Source organism: Emydura macquarii, unplaced genomic scaffold (assembly GCF_026122565.2).
Source record: "Emydura macquarii macquarii isolate MOO-44397 ecotype Brisbane River unplaced genomic scaffold, CSIRO-AGI_Emac_v2 contig_1363, whole genome shotgun sequence".
Classification (NCBI taxonomy): domain Eukaryota; kingdom Metazoa; phylum Chordata; order Testudines; family Chelidae; genus Emydura; species Emydura macquarii.
The window spans coordinates 18,552,258-18,571,445 of NW_027131500.1; the positions used below are offsets into that span (position 1 = coordinate 18,552,258).

The window sequence follows — 19,188 nt, forward strand, 5'->3', positions numbered from 1 at the left end:
GTTTGATTGTGGTAAGATTGACAGCTTACCAAGTGATCCAGATGTCTTTGTATAGTGACCTGTCCTCTTGAGAGAGAGAAGGCTCTATTCTGAAACCTCAAGGGATTGTTCAACACTTAGCATTTTGTGCAACTACTGTATTTTCAAGCTCTTTATTATATCCACTGATTCTGTAGCTCTGAAACTATTTAAAACCAATGAAAAAAAGCTTGGGGTAATAAGATAAAACCTCTCTACTTCAAATGTGTGGTGCCATACTATAATCAAGAAAAATTCACTTAGACTTATTAGAGCTAACCTTTGATCTTGTAGCCTTCTGGCTTTTGCCCTGAAACATTCAATAATGAGAGAGAATTTTTTTTTTAATATTGTTTCCCCTTTTAGCTGGTTTGTAAGACTCAAGGCCTGGTTAATAGAAAGTTAATAGAAAGTTACTGGGAGCTCCAGCTGCTCAGCATCTCATAGTAGGTGTGCAACATTCTGCAGATTTGAGCCTTAATTAAAGTACCTCACCATTTAAACCTTTGTCATAACATGCCAGGCTACAAGGACTGTTAGTTTAGATTAAAGGAATGTAGTTTAAAAAAAACCTATAAGGATATGGTATTGTGTGTTCTGCTGTCTCCAGGGTTCTTGCTTTCTCAGTGTCTGATCCCAGTGGATGATCAGGTTGGACTGAACAAACCTTATAGTGCACAATTCTTTCAGAAGTCTAAAATACCCTCAGCAGGGAGCTTTCTGTTTTAGAAACAATATACCAGCTCGTTAAGAACGCCTCTCTGGAGGGGGGTTAGAACTCTTTTTCATAAGGAACTTCTGACTAAACTAACATTTAAATGACTACACTTTAAAAATGGTAAGAAAAAATCTGTACTGATAACTTTCCTCTTGTCCAATGTTTAGGATTGTGGGAAAAAATAAGGCTATACTTAACAAGGAAACCATTGCCTTCTTTGGAAGAAAGAAAGAAGTACGACCATGAGTTTGTCATGTCCACTTCGTTTCATGGAGTGCACAATATTGTCCAAACCCAGAGCCAGATACGAAAGGTGCTGTGGTTGTTAGTGGTCATTGGCTCCATCATCATGGTCGCTTGGCAAATCTGGAATCGATTTACCAATTATTTCAGCTGGCCAACCACAACTTCAGTAGTAGTTCAGTATGTGGAAAACATTGATTTTCCTGCTGTGACTTTTTGTAACTTGAACAGGTAAGAGACTCCAAATACATGCTGCAATAACTGATCTCTTTAGTGTCTTAAAATACATCATTATTCTGTAGAACATCTATTCAAATGACAATTTTCAACCTGCTGGTCAGAGAGCTAGCTTCATGCTGCTAGCAGGAATTGAATGAATAGAAGAAATTCCTGAACAGCACTTTACAAATTTTACTGCTCAGAGAGCACAATTCAAGGATACAACCATCAATGTATGTTGTTCAGCATTAAGGGCCAAATCCTGTTCAATTTACTCATGTGAGCAGCTCCATGATTTATTTAAACAAATTATGTGAATAAGACAAGCAGCGATTGGCTCTACAGGGGTTACAGGATCTTTCCAATGGTGATGGGTAAAATTCTTCACTGAAGAGGAAGATATTTGAGAATTCAGGGAATTTTTTACACTGACTTTCCCTACAGAATAGAGAGATTTTAAAAGATTGTTTTGATCCCTTTCAGGTCATGTATCAGACTCAGTGTAGGCCATCTGAAATCACATTTTACTGAGAGGTAGAATGTACATACATTATACAGCCACAGGGTCATGAGTATATTTTGATGACGGATGCTCATCCTGTAGCCTTTCCTAAGGGACTATTTGACAATCCCACCACAAGCCTGGGAGATTAAAATTAGGTTTTTAAATCCTTTTTTTAGGTTCCTAAATAGAAGAAACCTGATTTTCAGAGGTGCTGATCCCTAAGAGCTCTCATTGACATCAGTGGGATAGGCAGGTGTTGAGCACTTTTGAAAATTGGGTAACTTTTATTTAGGAAGTCTGAATGGAAGCCGCATTTTAAGAACCTATGCTTGAAAATATTGACCAGAATTCCTAAACTAGTTTAAAGTGGAATAATAGTTATATATTTAATATATATTTATATACTTGACTCAGATTCAGCTGGAAGCTTTTTAAAAAGGTATAATGAACCTGCTGGCTCATTCCTATCACAACCATAGGTCCAATCCCAGAATCCATGCAACGTTTCCCCATCATGTTCCATCGGGGAAATTCTCCCAGCAGAATGAGTCATAGGTTCAACTCTCAGATCTCTGAGGCTCCCCTGGCCCTCAGTTCCTCCAGCTATAAAGTTACAGCAAGTTGTGCTGCAGAAAATGCAATGCCATTAGTAGAAGCCCTTTTAGAAAGCAAAAAAGATGGTATAAAATTATGATACTGGGTAGGCAGGGTAACCACATATGCACCATTAAGAGGGTGAGTGGTGGGAAATACTATGCAATTATTGTAACTATAGCTGCAAAATGTTATAGTTACTTATCAGCAATTCACAGCATGACAGCTGGCCACTAACACATGAGTTTGCTTTAGCTCCCATCTGTTCATGTCAATCTTTATTATTTCTTTCTGGATTTAGTTAGCAATCATCTATGTGGTGTGCTTTCAAAAGTACAATTGCAACTAACGTTAACCCAGGAAATAATAGCATTTTGTGGCATTGCAGTAAGATCTTTCTACCCATCCACCCTGCTATTTTTAGATGTTAAAATATATTTGATGCATTTATTATCATGCTGTACAAGGATACTTTTAATATTAGTATTAACATAAAATAGCAGCCCCACAATAAAGTCACATAGTAATGGCTTATTATTCACTGTTCAATATCTTAAATTCAGATCTACAATGCCTGTTCAGCAAATCCCTAATTCAGTTCATCATTAGAAGCGTTTAACTTTTTATGGCAGCATAGTTTATGTCATTCAGGAGGGTGGCTTATTAACATCCCCGAGTGACAAATTATACCAACAGAAATTCTAGTATAGACAAGGGATGTGATGCACCAGGGTATTCTCCGTCTTCAGGCACAAAGGGTAACCTGACTTACAAAAACCAAGATTATGTTATCCATTCATTGCAATGCAGAGCAAGGGGTGATTATTGTGGACTAGACAATCAGTTTGGGGAAGAGTTTTCACAAAGCATGCTGAGACTACTCTTTTAACTGTAGTGTGCAAAGAGTTCAGAGTTGTCTCTCCCATTTCTCTTTCCTACTTACAGATTCCAAACCCATGCAGTAGCCAACCTCAGTATCATTTTTTTCCTTTGGAGCATTGTGTCTGGAGTTCTTCATGCATTTGATACTCATAACAAGTTCTTTCAAGAGCTAACTGATTTCCTTCAGGGAAACCAAAACTTCAGCATTAAAGAGTTTACAAGGAATAATGGCTTTTATCTCAACAACAGCACTTTGCTAGAATGTGATTTTTTTGGGAAGCCATGTTATCCAGAGGTAATATTTTTGCTTTTATCATAACAGTAGCAATTACATTAAATGTAATATTGTCTTAAAAACAGGCTGTTTATAGATCTTATCTACAGTCACAAAATGAGACTAATCTGAACCACTTTATACCAAATGACATTGTGGTGGGCAACTCTAAATTTTCAAAGACTGCCTTTCAAGTGCCTCACAAGCTGTTCCCGCAGCCCTTATATATGCAAAATAAAACTCTCGCTGATTGCAGTGGGAGTTTCTGCACATGGCATGATTGTAGGATTGCACCTAATCAGTGGGATTATTCATGTGTTTAAATTACATGCCTAAATGCTGGTCAGGGCTTTATTTCTGCCATGAAAAAAAAATCAATTTCATGCTGAAATAAGAGGGATATCTAACATAATAAAGAAAGCCGGATTGTCTTTGCTCAAAAAAAAAAAAAAAAAAAAAAAAAAAAAAAAGACTAACAAAGGACTTGATTTCTGACCCCTCTTTACACCTATTTTAAATCAGTTTACTTCAATGGAGTCACTTCCATTTACACTAAAGAAAGAACAAAATTAGACCCAGAATCTTTCACTTTCACCTAACTTGTACTGAGAACCTACAGTATGCTTAGAGTTGCTGATAGAGTAGCCTTGATACTAATTTAAAATATATATTAGCATTAAAAAGGAGCCTTTGTAGCTGAGACACTAAGGCAACAAAATACAATAAAAACAGCAAATGTATTTAGTCAGACTATTCACCCTAATACTATTAGGCAAATATGCAAATACCAGTCCATACTCATCTAGTGTACTGTGGTTTCATACATTCACTTAAAACAAATAGAAGCTATGGAACTAAATGTCATCTACTGAAAATTAAACTACTTGGAAGTGATCACCCATTTCCTTATGGAGAATTCCTACAGAATTTAATAGGGATGAAACCAGTTATAAAAGGTTACTCTAGACAACCACAGATTCAATAGAGAATGATAGTCCTTCTACAGAATTCCATTGGTCGGTTTCTATAGAAGGGATCTCATACTGCAGGACTGTTTCTATCAGTAATTTACATACTCAACTGCCATTTTCACAGGATTATAAGCAGATCGTTTAGATAATTTAGGCCATAAAACATCCCTAAACCCACTAATTTAGATTATCTTGTTTCAAATTTTATTTTTCTGTTTGTTTTCATTGTTAAAGGACTTTGAACATGTTTTTACTGAATATGGAAACTGCTTTACTTTTAATCACATGGATCTTCCAGCAAGGAGAAGAGTGAGTGTCTCTGGAAGAGGCTTAAGTTTACTTTTCGATATCAAACAGGTATAGACATCACATTAAGATATATACATTTAATCATCCGTTAACTTGTAGATACAAAGATTTGAAGGCTTTAAGATAATGGCTTGAAGGCCATTAAGATAATCTAGTCTGATGTCCTGCATAACAAAGGCCATAGAATTCCACCCATTAATTCTTAAGAACATAAGAACGGCCATACTGGGTCAGATCAGTGGTCTGTCTAGCCCGGTATCCTGTCTTCCGACAGCAGCCAATGCCAGGGGCTTCAGAGGGAATTAACAGAACAGGTAATTATCAAGTGATCCATCCCATCACCATTCCCAGCCTTTGGCAAACAGCAATCCATGCCCATCCTGGCTAATAGTCATTGATGGACCTATCCTCCATGAATTAGGCTAGCCTTTTTTTTTTTTTTTTAAATCCACCCTGTTATAGTCTAGGCCTTCACAACATCCTCTGGCAAGGAGTTCCACAAGGAGTTCTTGCATTAAGCCCACAGCATCTGGATTGAGTTAGAGCATATGTTTTAGAAAGACATCCAATCTTGATTTAAGAATTCAAATGATAGACAATCCACCACATTGCTTGATAAATTGCTCAAATGGTTATCATTACATCTGAATTGTATGGAACTAGTAATCAAAGGGCAAATGCAGGACTTGTTGTAGCTTCAAAAACTATGAGTAGTAATTTTAGAATGAAAGCTAATTTGAAACATCTTCAAGATAGTGCCCTCTGCTTTATTCTCTAGTTTATTTGACTTTCCATTTAAGTATGTTCGGAATCCTAGGAGACAGTCATTTGGGGCCAAATCCTGACTGGTGTTGAATGTTGACTTCAGTGGGTGCTGCAGGTGCTCAGTACCAGTTAGGATTTGGTCCTTGTGCTATAAATAACTTCTAATCTTCATTGCAGTTACTGCAGATGATTATTGACAGATTAAATTAGAAACCATCACCAGATACAGAAAACTGCCAAGTAATCAATGGGGAAAGAAATTTTCTAAATGAGATCAAGGAACAAAACTGAAAATCTGTGATGATTTTAAAAAGGGGAGGGGAAGCAGCTGAGCACCTAGTGTTTCTCTCCAAGCAATGTAAGGAACAACAGTGGCAGGTTCTGGAGAGTAATGGAATGGTGTGGTGCAAGATGACATGAAGACTAGTTGTGAGTAAAAAGATGATCCTCAGGGTTGTGAAAAAAGCGTGGATTATCCCTCTTTGCTTTCAGAGAGTGGAGGGGAAAGAAGAAAAATTAATCATTTTGTGAATTGGGAGGAACTTTAGATACCAAAGAAAATTGAATTTGGTTTACTTTTATGTTTTGGATTTTTTCAAGTATGAGAAGAGATTTGTCACCAGTCACTGGACGTTCAAATCCAAGCAAAATGGTTGGTGCAGCTTTAAACAAAGCTAAGCCTCACCAGATAAATACATATCAAGCCATTGGTTTTCTAAGAATTTTTTTTTGTACCAGGCACAATTCACTGATGACCCTGCCTTTGGTTTTATTGATGCTGGTATAACATACGTTATCCATTCACCTAAAGAACCTCCACGTTTTGATGGCTTAGGCTTAGCAACACCAGTAGGTATGCATGCACACGCTGCAATCCGCCAGCATAAGGTAAGCACTTTGTATGAGTAGTAGTATCATTCCTTATCTCCCAAATGTATAAGTGCATTTCTAATCTGAAAAGTGACAGTGAAATTGACATTTTGAAGGTTCAGTATTTATTATGTCTCAGTGACTTCCAGAGAAAATGTTTAGTTCACAAGTAAAATGCTGGATTCTTTCCTTGTCATGTATCATTAGTAATACACATGATGCAAGCCAAAGCATGTCTGCTTTTGAAAACCATTGTAAGCTATTGATACAGTGGTACTACTATAATTTGGGCCAGTAACATCTTTATTAATGGTGATGATGCATGAAGGAAAGAAGGCAGCTTGACTTTCAAAACCCAGACTAATGTTGCTGTACTAGCAGTTAGAAAACAAGCATCATTTTACTTGTGAACTGAGCAAATTTGCTCTGGAAGTCATTGAGACAATAAAAATAGTGCCCAACAGTGCTATATTTACAGAAAAACACCAGCCTGAAAGCAGTGTAGATTTTCTATATTACACACACACACACAGTTTATGGGGAAAGAGGATTTCCCACAGGGATTTAAATTACTCCCCTATATTTCTGCTAACTTCATTGTTGGGATGCTGTTTGAAGGCACATTACCACAGAGCATCCATTTCAGGCTGATATTTTAGTCCTGCTTAGTTGGGTTAAGCGGAAGTATTTGTGACCACTATCCTATTAAACCATAAAATGAATACATATGTGCATTTTAAAACAAAAATACTCTTCAAGAACACAGTTCTGTGTTTCTTCTTCATCAGTGGACAAGAGAGCTAGAAAATCAAAAAGAGCAACAATCAGATTCTCTTCTCACTGAATTTAGGATTTGACCCTGGAAATTCTGCTTTCTGAACTGTTTCAAAGTATTAGTGTTATCACCAACTCAGAGTGGACCCTTCTTCCTTGTGGAGTCCTACTGAACCCTGATCTTCCAAGGTTTGTGCTATCAGATTACACAGCAGAATCAGGACCTAGGAGAGGAGCTGATCTATTATTTTTTTAATGGTTTAATTTTTTAAAATATACTTTGTTACTAATCTGAGATTTAATTTTTGACAGCAATTCTGCTTAACTTTTACCCAAGCTTCAATTAAAAATGTATTAAATAAAACTTGTATTTGTATTTAAAATAATGGCAAGTATGTTTTAAAGAATACTATTTTTTTTAATCTAAAGACAGTTCTCCAAGAACACCCTTGGGGAGAGTGCAACCCTAACATGAGACTTCAGCACCACAAGATCTATAGCACCTATGGATGTTTGCAGGAATGTAAGGCCAGGCACATACAGGACCGGTGTGGATGTTTGCCATTCCTGCTTCCAGGTACTTCATGGGACATGCTACATTTATGCTTCTAAAGGTGCTCTGTGGCTCTTTTTAAACATCCAGCCTCGTCAAGTTTTACTTTCACTTAGAGAGCAAAGTCATCTCTGAGATTCCTGACCCCAGCTAGTACTGGTTGAAAAACTTAATAAAGTTTTAATGAATTTTTAAATTTAATTTTTCTTGTCAAATTTTGACATTTCAGTGAAAGTTATTGAAAAAGTACAACCAGTTCTAAACCTGACATCTGGTCAGCAGTCATCCTTGAGATGCACCCTGAAAACGTCAATGAACATCCAAGATTACACCACAGACCTGTAATAGTTTCTGATTGGTCTTTAAATAGACCCCTAAAGCACTGGGGCTAAAGCATTTGACTCAGCTAATGAAGACTAGCAGGAATGTAATATGTGTGTTATGATTACAAAGACATTAAAAAGCTCAGAATAAATTTTCTTGAATCACAAGGCTATCAACAAAGGTATTCTGGGTATTAAACTAGATTCACCCCTATCAAGGCAGGGAGGTACATATTGCAAGGGGTGTAGATTTTTCATCTAATCTAGTTCAAGCTTTCATTTTACACTATTTACACAGAGCCCACCATCATAAAGAACATACAGCATTCAAACAGATTGCACGTAAACCAGATTATTTCAATATTAAACAGTAGATGGTTAACAGTGGTAGGAAATTTATAAATATAAAAGGTGAAGATGGCCTCTACATTATATTTAGTATATGCTCTCTAATAACTCCTCTAGTGTTTCAAGAGTAATGATTTCCCTTGCACATAGTTTAAGAACTATCAATCAAAATAGTAGGAAATACAGACCTCACTTCCTCTCCTCATTTATTTAATTAAGAACTGAAGGTTCAGGCTTTAGATCCCTGAAATATTTATTTTACATGATATATTGGGTGTATGCCCTGAAGTCAAAGGGCAGGATTTATAGCTGTGGGTCTATCATGAATTTACTCTTATTTCTAAATTTTACTAAGTTTTATTCTGTTGGGGTCTTTTTCTGTTATGTGCCATACTGTGTCGATAACAATGAACAGCGTTGCACCAAACTGGTCTTTCAGTTACATCATTGAAAATGTGAAATAAACCTGTAGATTTCAAAGGAGTATTTACTCTAGTGCAACTGAGAACAGAAGTTGACCCACTAGCTTTAGTGAAGTAGTTAATTTAATTTATATACTCCAGGCTTTAATTATTATTATTACTATTTTTAAGGAAACGGAACAGAATGTGACCTACTAAAATTTTACAATTGTGTTTCTCCTGCACTCTGTAAGTAAGTTTAATTAACATAATATTTTTCTATTCTTGAGCTTCATTAAAAGTACATTAGAGGACTCCAAGTGTGCACTTGAAAATATCTAGAAACTGGTAAGAAAACTAATACAACACTGGAACTGAAACAGAACATATATAGTTAGGTGATTAGACAGTCTCAAAATGAAGAATGGTAATAGGACATTTAATAAATGTTATTAATGACACCTTACATTTTTAAAAACAAAGAATGCTAATCTCATTCTTTATGCCATTTGTTTGCATTTCTGCATCTTCTGAGTTTGGAAACCACAGATTAGTCAGCTTCAACTTTCTACTTAAGGACAGCTTTATTTATTGGGCCTTCTGCATTAGTGCAATGTTCTTGAGTCAGACACATTCAGTGCTCAAATGAAATCTTTATGACCCAGGCTGGATTTTTGTCACCACTCTTAAGGGAGTCATTGATTCCATAAGGTTCGTGTTCTTCAATAGTCATAATCTTTGACATTTGGAGATTTTAGGGAGGAGGTATATCAGTCAGTAGATATTCTGGGAAGTAACAAAGCTTCAAAGAGAACCTTGAAAGGTAGGAAAAAAGGGTTAACTGAGTTTCATGAGAGGTGAATGGGACAAGAGCTCAGAGTCAACAGTGACGCAAAGAATTAGAACAATAGGCTGTCACTGACAGCTTTAATTCCACATTTGAGGTTCTCAGACACTAAAAAAGAAAAATATATAGCTATTTAATAAGTACAGAGTATTTTTTATTAAGAAAAACACTTCCATATTGGGTTTATCAAGTTTGACTCCCGGGAATCAACCTTTATGTTATGATCACAGTTGAGGTAATAAAGTCCTACCAGATCTTCAATCCATTTCCCTTAAATGCATGAAGTAGTCTCCATGTAGACGATATAGCTGATGTTAAGTTATTATCACACCTAATCTTCACAGACAAGGCAAGGAAGGGCCAAAATTACGAACACAGTTTATGTTAGTTACACCAAATGGAAAGTTAAAGTTTATTTGGGAAAACCACTACCAGACAGCCAGATTCTGAACTACATCTTTTTAATATGCTTAGCATAGAAAAAGGGATGAAGGGGCAAAGGTGGGCCACTCCACTGATGAGATTATCTGGAACAGAGTTTGCTATGACTATGCTCCCTGACAACTCCCACATCCTACAGAAAAATTCACCTTACCCTTAGAGTAGGGGAAGGAGGTGAAAGCATTTGCTTGAGGGCCAAGGGAGATCCTGTAAACTTTTATTCCCTTATGCCATTCCAGCAGCATAAAGGGAACAGCATAAAGTGCCATGCTGAATTTGGACAAGAGGCTTTTTAAAATCCTGACTATATAATTTTGACAATTTTACCATATGCCAGCACAATGATTTTTCCTAAGAATTGCTATATTAAAATGATAATCTTACATGTGGAATTACTCATTGTCACAATGACCATACAGATCCGAACAACTGTGACTTCAACTAACAATGCCAGAATGTGCGAGCACACAAAAAAATTGTAAGATAGACAGAATGTACTCTATCTACACAAAAAAAATGTGGTACACAGTACTTTTACATTAGCTGAGAAGAATCCCTGTTAACACTGGGTTACCAAAGCGTGAATATATTAAATGAACAAAATGTTCTTACTGAGATTTGTCAGGTAATCATCAAGCAACACACATTATCCCATAGAACATTGACACCAATCCCACAACCACTTCTGCATAGAGAAAGTCCATGATAAAAGGTCAGCAAGACATGGTCCAATTGATTAGCCTTAAACCTTAGTTGCGGAAGACCTACATTCCCACTTCCAGCTCTACCATGAACTTTCTGTGTGGTCTTGCACAAGTTGTTTATAAAGGACCTGAGCATCCAGCTTTCAACTGAAGTCAGTAAGAACTGCAGGTTCTGAGCACCTTTTAGATTCCTGTGCCTCAGTTTCCACCTCTATAAAACGGGAATGATTTTGATACTTATTCACTTTTGTAAAATATTTTGGGATTCAGATATGAACAGCCTTATATAAAGGCTATGTTATTTATTGGGGTTAATTAAATTATGTGTGTTAGTTTCCCAGACTTCCTTTGTATAAAAGGAAACATTACAAACTTCACATTCTTTTGAACATACATTGTCTTGATTATTTTCCTGAAATTTCAGATAACATAGAGCTAATGGGACTATGTACAGTAGGAACCCACAATTCCACTTGTCCCGTGCCTTGTGAAGAAACAAATTATCCCACCACTGTCACCTATTCAAGTTTTGCAAGTGAAAAAGCCTTAAAAACCTTTTCCACAAGGCTGAAGAAAAATCCAGAGTATATCAGGTAATCTTATTTAAAACTTTGTCTTTAAAAGGAATGTGTTCGATCACTTACAAATACATCTTTGATTTATTTGCAGGGCCTGACTAAAATGTGAACTCTGTTCAGTTATCTGAGATCTTATTTTGTAGACAATATTAAGAACAATGCCTGCAATAGATGTGAAGCATTCTCATAGGAAAATTGGCCAAGACATGGTATTTATATCTGTTGCTATGTGGGTATCCAATTAGAGCCCATGAACTAGTGATGCCCATATTACAAATATTATAGCCATAAAGTTTTGGAACCCCTCTCCTATCTCACCTTAAAGAAAGAGGTGGTGGTTGTGACCTCCCTGAAACCTGTTCATAACCCCTAGGAAGAGAATTTGTGCAACAGGCAATACTAAGATCATTATCCTGATACAAATGAAGTCAATGTCACAACTCCACCCTACATCAGTGGAAGCAGGATTTTTCCTTCCCTAAAGATAAAGTAAAAGTATTTATAAAACCTCAAGAAGGTGAGCTGTATAGGTGTTGGCCTATTGCTGTGGGTTTAAGGTTACAGGTTGAATACTGTATCCTATCAATATTAGGATTAATATAATTCACCCCTCACACAGAGTACTCAGATAATATTTGCTCTGTATCAAGCCCCATGAAAAAGTAGATAAGGAAGATAATATGATATTATTTACTAGATCACCAAATATTGTATAATATACAAGTTTTCCAAAAGGGAGACCTTCACTTGGGAAAGAGATCTTTCAGAAGTTTGTGTAATCCACACCGTGTCAATTGGTTCAATAATATATATCACATACATTCATAACCTCATAGATTACATTAGCTCAATACAAAAGATTTCTGTGTTTAGCAAATGTATGAACTAATGTAATCTAATTAAATTCTCCTTTAATTTGAAACAGGAAAAACACAAGCAAGCACTTAATATAGTCTGTTTTGATAGATTCATACTGGATTTATTTACTAAAAGTACCGTCTGACAAGTTTGGAAGAAGAGAACAATTTGTAGTACATGACATTAGGAAATACAGAATCAGATTGTTAAAGGGTCTTTAACTCAGCCTATAAAACTGTGTACATCTGTAAGCACAATTAGAAGCACAAGTAAATGCAATAGATGTGAATAGGTGCATGGACAGATACTATGCACACAAAAGATTGAGGATGTTTTAAAGAATTGTTTGGAAATTTTGGCCCATAAAATATCCCAGTTACTTAATTGTTTTTGAGAGTGTAGAATTTTCTTGTTCTTGAAACCATAGTTAAATGTGTGTTTTGCCCGTGAACTAAGGTCATACAAAGGGCATGCAAATTAAAGCAAATTATTAAAAGAAATCTGTACTAAGCCTTTGAGAATTCCATGACAACATTATTATTTATTTCACTTTGTCAATTATTTTTATTGTTTGTAAGTATTAGACAAACCAGCAATTACTCAATTAACCAAGTCAAAGTACAAAAAAATTCTTCTGTTACTAGGTCTGTAGCCAATATGAATCACGCCAATATATTAATTAGTACATACCCACATTTGATAATTTATGGTATCTATTGATTTCTGAAGAATTAAAAGGGTAAAGTTAACTATTTATAGCTTTATTACAAATATACACAATAGCAATCCCTCTCTAATGCTAGGAAGCATAATTAATAGGATCCATTAACAGGGAAATTATTGTTATTATCGGATGTAATGTACAGACTAGAATGGTCACCTGGTGAGATTCAGAAGAAAACATTTTGGGCAGCAAATACTTCATGTTCAGTGAAAGTGGGTGAATGAGCTACATTACATCATTACACCTAAAATTTGTAGTCGTGAGTCTCCATAGAAAATTCACATTATTAAAAACCATGACCACATCTGTGTTTTAACATTTTCATATGGCAAATGAGAAGTGAAACATTTGTTTTTGTGTTCTAATCCATATTGTTTACAGAAAGAGCTCTTATGTTCTCAATGTTTAAGATGACTATTTAGCAGCAATGTGAAATCTCTTTCCTGTTATTCATGCTATCATAGGGCCAGATTCTGATACCATTACTCACACTGAGTAATGCTGTAGTCCCAAACCAGCAAAGACTTACTCATATGCTTAATTTTACACACTGAGTAGCCCCAAGTAAATGGGACTAATGGCAGATGCTAAAAGTCATATGTACATAAGTCTTTGCAGGATCGGGGCCTTATTGCATAAGTACCCTAGCCTATACGTCAAACCTAGGCCAGCATAGCGACGGTGCTCAGAGGTGTGAAAAATCCACTCCTGAGCGCTATAGCTATTCCAATCTAACCCACAGCATAGATGCAGCTAGGTTGACAGAAGAATACCATCAACATAGCTACCATCGCTGGGGGAGATAGAGTTCCTACAGTGACAGAAAAACTCATTTGGTTGCTGTGCTCTGAGTCTACACTGTAGGCCAGAGCTATGACAACATAGCTATGTGACCATAGCATCCATACCACAGATGTAGCCTAAATATGCAGTCAAGTGTTATTGAGCATGATTAAGGGTGGCAGAATCTGGCCAATTGCAATTTCCAACCACTGTTGCTGCTATAGTCAAGGATTGCCGGTATTTCCATGAGAAGCCTCCACTATAAGCTAAGCTCTAACAATGTTACCTCATTGGACGAATGCTGCCAATATCTGTTTCAACCTAAATTGGTTTCAGTACATCAGACAGTTCATAAATTAAGAGAAAATTAGTCTGCAATTTCCAAATACATTATTTCTGTGTTTAAAATTGCTAAAGGTATAGTTTTGAACTGCTACAATATAGGAAGCCATAACAAGTGGTGGAACATACTTACTAGCTCACCTAGGCCAAGATCTACAATAAGACTGAGGCACTGAGACACTCCGCTTCACATCATCTAACTTTTAGGCACTTAGAAAAATCATCAGAACACTGCAATCCCAAAGTCTGAGTTAGGTGCCACAGGTCCCAATATAATGAAGGGGGAGCCTTAAAATGCAATCCACAAAAACCAATACACTAGGTGGGGAGCCCCCTAAGCTAGCCAATGGGAGATGCAGATGCAAGGGAGGTGTCCACCCCTTCACAGAGTTAGGTACCTAAATCTGAGCTGCAGGGAGGCACCTATCTCTGCTTGACACCCACATCTGGGAACCTATCTCCTGGAGGCAGATAGCTTAGGTGCCAAAGTTGTTTCTTGTGAGAAAGAGTTCGGCTCCTGCCCCACTCCACACAATACAGCCAGAGCAGGAAGAGGTTGTGCCACTCACCTTATAACTTTTGGCTCAGTGGTTAGACCATTCACCTGAGATGTGGGAAACCCAGGTTCTATTCTCCCTTCTGCCGGAAGGGGAGAAAGGGTTTGCACAGGGATCTGCCGCCTCTCAGGAGAGTGCTGTAACCACTGAGCCATGGGATAGTTTGATTAATGTCCCTTATTGAAGGTCTTCCACTTTGGATAAATAAGTTACAGAGTCATTAGGCCAGAAACACTATAGTCTGTGGTTAGGGCACCCAGCTGGGAGGTGGGAGACCCCTTGCAAATCCTCTCCCTTCCTTCGGCAGTGGGGTGGGAGAGGAAAGAATTCAACCCAAATCTCCCACATCCCAGATGAATGCACTAACCATTAGACTAGAAGTTATCATGTAGGGAGTGACTCCTCCTGCCTCTCTAGCCAGCTTTTGAATGGGACCCTATTGGGTTGGAAGCCTCTGAGCATTCCTGACAGACTGGGCCTCACAGGTGACAGAGGCGCTCTTCCATCCATCTTCCTCTGGTTCATTCATTGGTCTGGGTCTCAGTTGGTTCCAGGCATCCAGCTGCCTACAGCAAAGCACCAGCGCACATTCCTAAAGGCAGAAACTTATGCTGCCAGCGTACATTTACAGTGGAAAATGTAGGCGCTGAGTGAATGTAAGCATCTACAGTGGCAGCAGCTGAGCATTGGTCTTGTGACTCACATTGTAGCCTAAAACTCTTACTTAGACGCCTACATTTGGGATTTAGGTGCCTACGTACCTTGGAGGATTTTGGCCCTACTTAATATCCCTGTCCATGCAGGCTTAGTCCTTCTATCACAGTCTTCAGCTCTGATGCCGCAATGAACCCTGCATGGTTGCAGCCTTGTGCCTGTGCAGAGTTCACTGTATAACAGGGGCTGTTAAGAGGCACATTCTGGCCGTACCTTCACAGTCAGGAACAGACAGGCTTCCAACACTTCACAAGAGAGATGTTCCACACTCTAGTAGATAACTGTTAGGAACATTTTCCCTGATCATCATCTTAAATTCACTTTTGTCGGTTTCATTTCATTGCATTTTGACAGGGACCATCATTCCTGTAACATTTTCCAGTATGAATTTAATTTCTAACTATGCAGCAAATGGTAGAAATGAGTAGCAGTACTGTCAAATTATATTGTACGTACTTCTGTCATCAGGGAGAATCTTGTGTATATTGACATTAAATATCATGATCTGAACTACAAAATGACTCGGCAGCAGAAGACCCTGAGTGTATCCGAGTTGCTTGGTAAATATTCATGGGTTAATATTTATTTTTCCTCTTTCAAATCTAGTCTTCTTTCCAGACAGTCTGATCAGGTTTCTAAGCAAGAGCAATGTCCACTTTATTCTATCAGCAACTGTCAATCACTGTTCCAGAAAACTCACATTCTAGGAATAAAGTGCTGCTGTCCCATTAAATGATTTAGCAGTGTGGCCAGCATCCCTAAAAGAGAGTAAAAGCCATATTCTGCTTCATTGTCCCCAGTGGAGTTCTGCCACTTACCCTAAAGAATTATGATCACTTACTAAAGTTTTCTTTAAAAAACTGTAAATACTGTACAATGGGTTAGGTTGGGTTGTAGGTTTTATTTTGAACATTTAAGCAAGAGATTAATCTTCTCCCATAAACATTCAAAAACAATTTTTTTTAAATGATAAATTCTGTGTAATTAGCTTTTTTTAGTACTTGAACCTGGCAGGGTTTTCTTTGCTTATTAGACTAAACCAAATACTTAGAGTGACATCCGTTTATTTCCTTCTATTACAGCTGACGTTGGTGGCCAACTTGGTTTGTTCTGTGGAGCCAGTATGATTACAATCATAGAAATTGTTGAGTATGTTTTCACCAACTTCTGTTGGCTGTGCATCTTTCTTCTACTGAAAGCACCAGAAATGCCCCAGTGGAATATTCCAGCTCAGAACAAGCAAACAGAAAAGAAGAGAATACAAGAATGCTAATGGCTTGTCAAAGCACAAAGCCTAAATGTCTCCTGTAACTTGCCTTCATTTTTAAGATATTAAGGGAAAATTGATATTTAACCTAAATAGGTTTTCCTAACAGCTATCAATAATGCAAGAATGGAATTCTAAATAATAGTTATTGGAAAGACACTGTTTCTTTCTCTTATAATGAAAAGTGTAATCTTTATCTAACCCAGTATGACTTTTAGTGGCTGAATCAACGACTTACGCTGACACATTAATGGTCTGACAGAGATAATTTCAGATCCCCAGGATCGCCCTCCACAACTCTCAAACAAATCTTCCTAGAGGTGTGTCAGTCCTAAATTAAATCAGTAGATAAAAACGTATGAGTCAGTCTACCACAGTGCTTTGAAAGGCAAGAATACCTTGGCATTTGCCCTGGATGAGAGGCGAGGGATGGGAAAAGATAACCAAAATGTACATTCTTGGTCTCCTTAAACGCAGATGGTAAGCATGTGATTTTTTATTTTGAAAAAGTATTAAAAGGTTATAATTAAACTATTATAAAGGTTACTCATTGTAACTTACTTATCTCACATATTGTATTTCCACTAGTAATAGACTCAATCAACATAATAAATAAAGAGACTTCAAGGAAACAATGAAGTTTCCAAAATTATTAAACAGATTGATAAGGATTGAGCTCCTGATCCAAGTCCCGTGGAAGTGAATAGAAAGACCCCAATTGTTTTGCAGTTGGATTAGACCCTAACTGTACATACTTATGAAAGATTCAAAGTCTAGTTCCAGAGTTAAGGAACTAAGCGTAAATAAGAGTTCTCAGTCAGAAGTACTTCATGCATAAGGTAGACAAGATGGAATAAGCTACCAGAAAAACTTATGATGAAAGCAAAATGTAAATGGACAAAACAAAAACTTTGATGGCAAAAATCCTAAAGCTATGTTTACTAAGGTGTGTTATAGTTTAAAAAACCCTTAACCATTTAAAAATTATGGAAATGAATAGGAAAGGTAGATAAATATTAAAATACACCAACAGTTCATACAATAACTTTGATGTGCATGTGTAAATTGCAGTGCATATTCTAAAAACAACATATACATCAGAAAGGCCTGTATTTATAATAACCAGAGCTTTAGACATTTTTGAAGGCATGGGACTATATTTTCTCCTGATTTACACTCTCAATTACCCCACTGAAGTCAGTGAATTTGGTCTCCTAATACAAATGAAAATGTGGAATTTGGGAGGGACAGTAATAAGCAATTTTTAAAGTAGAGACAAAACGAAATTTTAAGTAAGCATTTCAAATCAAAGTAATTTCTTTTTAAGTATCTTGTTATTCAAAATTAATTAGATCTATTTTCTTGAAACCTTACAGACAATTCTCCTCAGCTTTCAGAGTGAGTTCTGGCACTTTTTAGGCCAAACCAGCTTGCTAGCCAAAAATTCCTAAGAGATAAAACTGGGCTTATAATTAAATCTGGTAGTAATAAGAAGAAACTATAACCTCTAAGACACTGATCTGCATGATTTCTGATCACTTCAAAAATTATAAATCCATATAAGTAGTCCACAAAGTGTACTTACTCCTCTATTTGTTTGTGGCATGTCAATATGGCATGTGTGGTCCCATTTGTGCTTCTCAGAGCAGCCACACAGTACTGCTTGACTGGCAAATTCAGATAATTTCTCCATAGTATTCACTTAGCTTCTGCAATGTAGTATTAAACTGCCTTTCCCCAAGGAAGTAATAAATGTATTTATGCAAGCTGATAGATAAAATTTAGCTACGAATTAATAAAATTCCATCATTGGGAAATGACAGACCTAGCACTTCTAAAACTCCACTTTAAGCCCGGAGATAAAACAGGGTTACTTACCAGTAACTGTTGTTCTTTGAGATGTGTTGCTCATTTCCATTCTAATATAGGTGAGTGCCCGCCACTGTGCATGGGTTCCCGGAACTTTTTTCCCCTCAGCAGACACCGTAGGGTCGGCTCTGGTGCCCCCTGGAGTGCCACACGCATGCCGCAGTGTATGAGGCACCACCAACCCTACGGCCCCTCAGTCCCTTCTTCCTGCCAACTCCGACAGCGGAGACGGAGGGTGGGTGTGGAATGGACATGAGCAACACATCTCGAAGAACAACCGTTACTGGTAAGTAACCCTGTTTTCTACTTTGAGTGCTTGCTCATGTCCATTCCACTATAGGTGACTAACAAGCAATACCTTGGAGGTGGGTAGGAGTTACCGGTGAGATGCCATCAGCACCGCTCTGCCGAATCCCACGTCCTCTCTCGCTTGCTGAACAATGGCGTAGTGGGACGTGAAGGTATGCACCGATGACCAGGTGGCGGCTTTGCAGATGTCCTGCAGGGGCACCCACTCCAGGAAGGCTGCAGACGAGGCCTGAGCTCTGGTTGAGTGCACTGTGATGACACCCGGAAGCGGCATGTTTGCCTGCTCATAGCAGCACTTGATGCAGGAGGTGATCCACGCGGAGATGCGCTGGGTGGAAACAGGTGATCCTTTCATCCAGTCCGTCACTGTGATGAAGAGCTGTGTTGTCTTCCGGAACGGCCTTGTCCTGTCACTGTAGTAGGCTAGG

At 37.6% G+C, this 19,188-nt stretch overlaps 1 protein-coding gene across 1 annotated transcript; it reads left to right on the forward strand.

The window, feature by feature from the left end:
• Positions 1–974: 974 nt before the first annotated feature.
• On the forward strand, positions 975–16,588 carry ASIC5 (acid sensing ion channel subunit family member 5). The gene is made up of 9 exons (XM_067551990.1): positions 975–1,210; positions 3,243–3,474; positions 4,659–4,781; positions 6,237–6,386; positions 7,572–7,719; positions 8,960–9,016; positions 11,184–11,352; positions 15,784–15,875; positions 16,398–16,588. The coding sequence occupies exons 1-9, from the start codon at positions 990–992 to the stop codon at positions 16,586–16,588; spliced, it is 1,383 nt and encodes a 460-aa protein (XP_067408091.1). The 5' UTR covers positions 975–989.
• Positions 16,589–19,188: the final 2,600 nt, after the last annotated feature.

What these genes read in the sequence shown, in the direction of transcription:
- ASIC5 (XM_067551990.1), top strand. Translation starts at nt 990, where the DNA reads ATGTCCACTTCGTTTCATGGAGTGCACAATATTGTCCAAACCCAGAGC. An exon ending in ACTTTTTGTAACTTGAACAG is followed by an intron (nt 1,211 to 3,242) that starts GTAAGAGACTCC and finishes TCCTACTTACAG; the next exon opens with ATTCCAAACCCATGCAGTAG. An exon ending in TACTTTTCGATATCAAACAG is followed by an intron (nt 4,782 to 6,236) that starts GTATAGACATCA and finishes TTTTTGTACCAG; the next exon opens with GCACAATTCACTGATGACCC.